Source organism: Meleagris gallopavo, chromosome 10, assembly GCF_905368555.1.
Source record: "Meleagris gallopavo chromosome 10, MGAL_WU_HG_1.1, whole genome shotgun sequence".
Taxonomy (NCBI): Eukaryota; Metazoa; Chordata; class Aves; order Galliformes; family Phasianidae; genus Meleagris; species Meleagris gallopavo.
The window spans coordinates 3,331,004-3,338,013 of NC_139413.1; the positions used below are offsets into that span (position 1 = coordinate 3,331,004).

At 38.5% G+C, this 7,010-nt stretch overlaps 1 protein-coding gene across 4 annotated transcripts in view; it reads left to right on the forward strand.

The window, feature by feature from the left end:
• RABGAP1L (RAB GTPase activating protein 1 like) overlaps nt 1–5,325 on the forward strand; it is a 200,308-nt gene extending 194,983 nt beyond the window's left edge. For all 4 annotated transcript variants that reach the window (XM_085231859.1, XM_085231860.1, XM_085231857.1 and 1 more), the window contains exons 22-26: nt 67–171; nt 1,275–1,358; nt 1,894–1,965; nt 3,205–3,402; nt 3,701–5,325. In XM_085231859.1, the coding sequence (XP_085087985.1) occupies nt 67–171; nt 1,275–1,358; nt 1,894–1,965; nt 3,205–3,402; nt 3,701–3,856 (615 nt within the window). In that variant the 3' untranslated portion in view covers nt 3,857–5,325. The remainder of the gene's footprint in view (nt 1–66; nt 172–1,274; nt 1,359–1,893; nt 1,966–3,204; nt 3,403–3,700) is intronic.
• The last annotated feature ends 1,685 nt before the right edge of the window (nt 5,326–7,010 follow it).

The window sequence follows — 7,010 nt, forward strand, 5'->3', positions numbered from 1 at the left end:
ATATATACGTCAGTGCACTTGCGCTGGCACATTTAACATGGTTTACACCAGTGCTTCTCCTTCTAGGCTGAAGACAAAGCAGATGTTCTGAACAAAGAACTTCTCCTGACCAAGCAGAAACTAGTGGAGACTGAGGAAGAGAAACGGAAGCAGGAAGAGGAAACTGCTCAGGTGAGGCATTCCTCCAATCCTTCCCATTTAGCTGAATGCAAGCAAAAAGTTAATCAGAAGAGCAGGAGCAAACTGAAGTTACAGAAGGGACTTTTTGTCTTCAAAATGCAGCGGCAAAAATTCAAAGTGCCAGGCTAAATGTGTGCGTTTTGCTTTTTTGAGTGTTTCCTGAAGGTCCGCTTTTCTGTATCTTCTCCTCTCCCCAGTATAGAAAGAATTTTCACTGGTGGAGAGCAGCCACAACTAAGGAGGCACAATGAGATGTTTTTTAATTATCTAAAAAGGTTGCTGGAAGAATCATTGCCTTGTAAGAGGCTGCAGCTTCACTGCAATAAAGCTGTGGACATCCCTTTTTGAAGTTAGAACAACAGCCGGACAGAGTTGAGGGTTGAGGTAATGCTGCTGACCAGACCTCATGCTCTTTAGCAAAACATGCAGTTTTAATCCTACATAACTTACATACTGAATAGCAACATACACGTTAGTATGTTTTGAGAGCAGTACCACAGTTTTTTGTTATTGCCATTCGACAACGGTAATTGTAACAATCAAAATAAGTTTTATTCCCTTTCTGCCTAAAATGGAGGCTGCCAGGATCTGTATTTACAACGTAGGCAATGGAGGCCTTTTTCCTACCAAAAGGGTGCTTCATGTTTAGTACTTCTTAACAGTAGAGGAACGAGTTAACTGTATTTTGATGCAGGATCACTGACTAAACCAGATATTTACAGAGGTGAGTGATAGATTTACAGAGCTGAGAGATTCTTCTCCCTCTTCCAATTCCAACCAAGCAACCTGTCTGCCCATACCTCTTGTCACCCCTTGGTTGTCTTTTATCTTCTCTGACCCATGCTGTGCTGTTTGACAGAGAGAACTCTCTAAACAGTGATACACTGTATGACAGTATAGACTTCTGGTTATAGCAGGTATTTGTGTAATAAATGAATCAGACCTTTTCCTGTTCTCCAGAGCTGGGAATTGGTAAGAAGAAGGTATAGAAATGTTGTAAACACAGACAGACTTTGAGAGAACAATTTGATGATGCATTTCAAGAACTTCTTTCAGTGTGCTGTGTAATGTAACTTCTCTCCTTCAATTCCTAGCTGAAGGAAGTCTTCAGGAAGCAACTGGAGAAGGCAGAATCTGAGATTAAGAAAACCACAGCTATTATTGCAGACTATAAACAGGTAATGTTCTATAGAGATATTTCTCATATTTATTTGTAAATTGTTTGTTTAACCCCTCCTGAGAGCTGAATTGTCAGAGTTGCACATCTCATCCTTCATATAAACGTTAAAAAGCTTTAAAAAACATTACACTTTATGCTTCCAGAAAGCTTTATAATTTTTGATACATCTTTTTGTGGATTTCCTAATAGTCTGCTGACTTAGGGAAACCAAAATAATCTATCTTTAAGCTATTTCTAGTACTGTAGAGTGATTTTTATTTATGTTTGTTTTTGCTGTGTGACACAGAGCAGTGTAAACATTATAAATCAGATAATCTATAAAATATTCTTGTCCCTGTGTTCAGGTTCTGTATCAAATACTGCTATTTTTAAGTCCTAGTTATCACCAGCAGTGAATTTGTTAAGGGAGAACACATGTGGCTGAGTGAGGCAGGATTTAATAAGTGTGTGCTCTAAAATAATCATTATTAAAAAGCACTGGTTATATTTCTGTAAAGTCCATTTCATCTGAGAAAGTGCTTTCTCTGCTCCAGATTTGTTCCCAGCTGAGTACCAGGCTGGAAAAACAACAGACAGCCAGTAAAGATGAACTGGAAGTTGTAAAGGTGAGACCAATGGTTCTCTGTATGGAATGGTATTAATGCAAGTGATGCTGAATGCCAGTGATACAGAACAAAATGTCAATTGAAGCTTATTGCAACAACAGTGACATTCACCCAGCTGCACTGATAGCCCCATATGTTTTTCATGCAGTGTAAAAAAAAAAAAAAAAAAAAAAAAAAAAAAAAAGTTTATCAGATTAGAACTTTCAAAATGAATGGAATGTCGATTTTTTTATTTATTTTTTTTTTTTTTTTCTTTTTTGTAGAAATGTGCTTTTGGCAACAGTGTATAGAGGCTGTATTTACTCAGGTGTTTCCATTAAATGTAATCAAAAGAAAGCTCTCTAGAGGAGAAAACCTGCTGCTACTTGGGTGTGCATAGTGGAGAGGATCAGATCAGAATTACTATTAGAGCACAGCTTGGGCCATTCCCAGAATTTCATCAGCAGTTCCTCTCTATTCTCTAAATCCCATTACCAGTATCTACACAAATGCTAAGTATTTCCTGATCAGGTAATAAATAATTCCATCCCTCTGCTTTGTCACTGCTAAGTAGGCAGAATCATTTTCTCTCAATTGTAACATCTAGTGGTTCCTTAGTACTCAAGCTGAACCTGATTTGTTGCTTTTTAGTGACAATTGTTATGTGTTACTCATCAAAAGATATACTACTATTGATGTTCCTATAAACTGCTGAAATAATTCAATATTCTGTGTTAGTTTCCAAGCCCAGACTAGCTGTGCTACATCCTCAGCCATGAATATCTGCTTCACCTCACCAGGCAGCATGAAAACCTTGCAACTGTGTGTCAGATGTTGTTAGTAAGAAAGGCTGTCCCTAGGATTCTAAAAATGCACTGAGTGCCAGTGCTAGATCTTGCAGCCAACTGACTACTTCTGGAAATACAGAAAAGCTGGCTGGATTTCTTGCAAATAACAAAATTTGTACGAATTTGATCAAGTGCTTTTATTGAAGACAGAAAGTCCCTAGTCTGTAATTTATTCTGAATTGTGCCGACATAAATACTGCAAAATATGACAAAGCTTTGGTAGCAAGAAGGTTTGATTAAGTCTCACTGAGAAGTAAAGTCTTTGTGCTTAGACAGAGAATGCTAAGTAGGTCTTCAGGTCTTTTTTTTTTTTTTTTTTTTTTTATGCCGTTTTATAGACCCAGGACATTGTTCATGAACTTACCAAACTCTTTTAATGTGAAATGTGAAAGTAGCTCTCTGGCTATTCCAGGGTAAAGTGATGGCCTGCAAACACTGCAGTGAGATTTTCAGTAAGGAGGGGACACTGAAGCTGCCTGCTCTAAGCCTGGATAATAAAGGCTTAGAAATAGATGATGAGAAGGATGCACTGAAGAAGCAGCTGAGAGAGATGGAGCTGGAACTTGCACAGACCAAACTGCAGCTTGTGGAAGCCAAGTGCAAAATTCAGGTATGTGGAATCCAAGGACTGCATGGCAGTCTCCCTGAAACAAAAAAAATGGCATATACCTGTACTGCTGTATGCGTGTGAACTTCCAGAACCCTCTGATTGTCTGTCCTTAAAAAGACAGAAATGAGGATTCTCCTTTGTATATCTAAACATCATCTGCTGTTTTGGTGGTTTTAATCCGTCCTTTCTCCCCAGTGCCTGGGAGGCTGCAAAGAAAGTTAGAAATCTGAGTTTGAAAATCTTTATTATTTTTTTTTAAATTGATTTTTGATCAGTTCTGACTATTCTGCTTTCTTAGGAGCTGGAGCACCAGAGGGGAGCCCTTATGAATGAAATCCAAGCTGCCAAAAACTCTTGGTTTAGCAAAACCCTGAACTCTATCAAAACTGCCACAGGCACACAGCCACCGCAGCAGCCTCAGCCGTCCCTGCCACCCAAAGAGGGCAGCACATAGTTCCAGCCAGACCTAGCACAAGAGCACAAAGAACAACACAGCTGAAACCCTGGGGGGGTCTTCCAGTGGTCTCTGCTCTCGGGTAAAGGACAAAAAGCAGGCGTGCAGGCTTGAAGTGAAATTCTTCAGTGTTTTTCATTCATTCTGATGTGATCCTTTTCAAAGAGGGTAAAAATATATTGTTTTACGTTGAATTCCTACTTCCCAAACTGCCTTGCTGAAAGCCACGTTCTGATACCTTCATACTTTTACACTTTATTTTATATGACTAGATGAATAAATAATTCAAAACTAGCTCTTTAATACATGACTAATGATTCAGAATTATTTTTATCTTGCATAGAAGGTTTTTTCTTCTGGAAGAGGAGGAGAGGAGAATGTCAAATGTAAAGTACTGCAGCATCATCTCTTCCCAGAAAGCACAGTGTAACAAGTACTAGTGTGTGAGCGAGTGTCTAGGATAACTTATGCCCTGGGACCATCTCAGAAGTTTATCGCAGTGACTGCGTCCTGCAGAGAAGCACTTTTTGTAAAGCTTAGGCAGAGGCAGCCTTGTGCTCTCTTGGCACAATTGTTCATGAGCTTCCCCAAGAATTTCATCGTTGTTCGGGTTGTTTTTTCTTCAGAAATGCAAGTTGTGCAGCTGTTCTGAGTAGCACTGTTGTTTAAAGGTTATTTACAGCTGAACTGGGACTTAACAAAGTTACCTAGTTCTACCTTTTTTATTTCATGTTTATACTAAGAACTCCAAGAAGTCATTCCTACCACTGGGAGAAAGGGAAAGCTGTTGGAAATGTATTTGTTTAGCAGGGAAGCAGAGGAAAGACCTTGCATAGTTTTGCCCTTTTGTAAATCCTGTGCAATGAAGCAGAGCTTTTATGAGTACAATTAACAGAAACCTTTCCCTGGGTCTATTTGCAAATTTTGAATTCGACGCAGAAATGAGGTATCAAATACAAACCCAGAAGGCTTTTTGCTGCACTGATGAATAAAACATCACAGAAACAGGATCTTTTTTGCTATAAATGTTTGGCTAGGAAATGCTGTTGATAGTACTTATTTTATAAAAACAAACATTTTCAAGTGAAACGCAGAACTTAGACTTTTCCCATGGGATAGACTTCTCTGATGATTCCCAAACCTGTCTGGTTGTTTTATATGTTGTCTAAGGTAAGAAAACTCAAAAGTGTTTGTTTCAACTGAACATAAAGTGTTTATAGAAAGACTTATTTCATGGAAAATTAAACTATTGCTTGAACTGATGGAATATTTTTTTAATTATACCTCTCATGTCTATAAAATGGTCTTGCAGGTAAATATCGCTGCTGAACAAAAGGTTGTGTAGTAATTGTTCCATTTAAACACTGTTCCAGGTATAGCAGTTTTGTTTTGACTTGGTTGTTGTTTTTATTAATTTGAAGGAATGCCATATCTTGTCAGTTTTGTATAATAAAATTTAATGATACTCATCTTGTGCTTTGTTGTCAAGCAAAATTGTGAATTACTTCAAACAGAGTAGTATGAATTTAATGTTTATCTGTGCCAAAGGAATGATTCAGAAGGACAGTCACCTGTTTGAAGCAGAGATCAGATTATAATCACTGTCCTGACACAGAGATCCTGCGACAGAGTTCTCTCTTCTAAGAGTTAGGAGTTAAAGAATGTTAGTATTTTTAAAAGTACCTGCAAGTGATCATCTGGAAACCTTAACACTGGGGGGCGGAAGGGGGAATAAAGAGGGACAAAGCAGAAGGGATCTCTTTTGCGAATAGGAGAAAAATACACTTTCATGCTGATATTTACGTAGATGTTTCCATTGTGTGGGCTATCGTAACCTAGCATAATTCATTCACTTACCAGTACCATTTCACACTTGGTATCAACCGCATAAAAAATGGGAAGTGACACTTGAGAATGCCTGGTGAGCATTTTCTGGTTACGTTTGAGAGTACTGTGCTGATGAGTGACACTGATGGTTTGACAAGAGTCCACGTTTCTTAAATAGATCTTAAATTTACCTTACGTCTGATTTAAAGCCTTGATTGGAAAAATGCCATCGTACTCAAGAAAAAATGGTTAAGACTGTAATTCCCTGAGCAGCCATGCTCACGTAACAGCTCACTGCTGCTCAGAGACCCTACCCCCCAACCCCGCGTTGTACAGTCGTGTCCCTGTCCTTGGTATGGCACTTACTGCAGATGAATTTTAAAATATTGTGTGTGTGGGTATTTTTCTGCCATTTAGTCTTTTAGACAAGTCAGTACATTAACTCATGTCAATGGGTCCAATGAGAGTGAGTGGATGAAGGGGAAATGGGAGTGGTGCTCTCACAGTTCTTCAAAAGGGAATTAAGTAAGCTTCTGCATTTCATGAAACCAGATTGACAGAACATCATCTTTCTCAGTGTAGCAGCTCTCTGACTTTAGAAGTTGAGTTTCTGTGACAAAATCGTGTTTGCTACCTGCTTGCCAGGATGATTTCATAGCACTGTCAGGTAGAAACTGGCTTACCTTGTACCTCTCAAAAGAAGTTTCAGAAGGCAATGAATGGCTGAACTATCCACTTTTGGTAATGATATAAAGGCAGTAAATGACTTTCATCTTCCATCTGTACATCCCACTTAGTGTTTGTAGCAGTGGCATTTGGAAGAGTAATATTTATATGTGGAAACTGTTTTCTCAAAATTACTGGAAGAATAAGAAAAAATAGCTCTGTGGCATTATCTTGATGAATAAGCATCGCTATATTCAGAAACAGAGAAAGTAGCAAAACTGCAGGATTAAATCAGGAAAGCTAAAACTCGGCCTGCTGACTGTACGTGTTACTGAGATACTTTCTTGCAAGGAAAAAGAAAATCTGGCTTTTAATTAGTCCTTTCAGCAGTCGATTACAAACACACTCATATTCCAGGGCAACTGGTCTGTCAGGGGTAGCTGGCTCAACCTTGAGATTTTCAGCAGGAAATACCAAACTTACTTTCATGTGGCACTGGAACATAGCTCATAAGACTGGAGTGATTAATTTTTTTTTTCCTGATTCAGTATCAAACGATGTGTCCATTTAAAAAATTCAAATTACTTTCAATACCGCTTTATGGAACTAAATCTAGTTTTAATTTTATTGGGATTGCACACCTTTGGAATGAAGCCTTTAC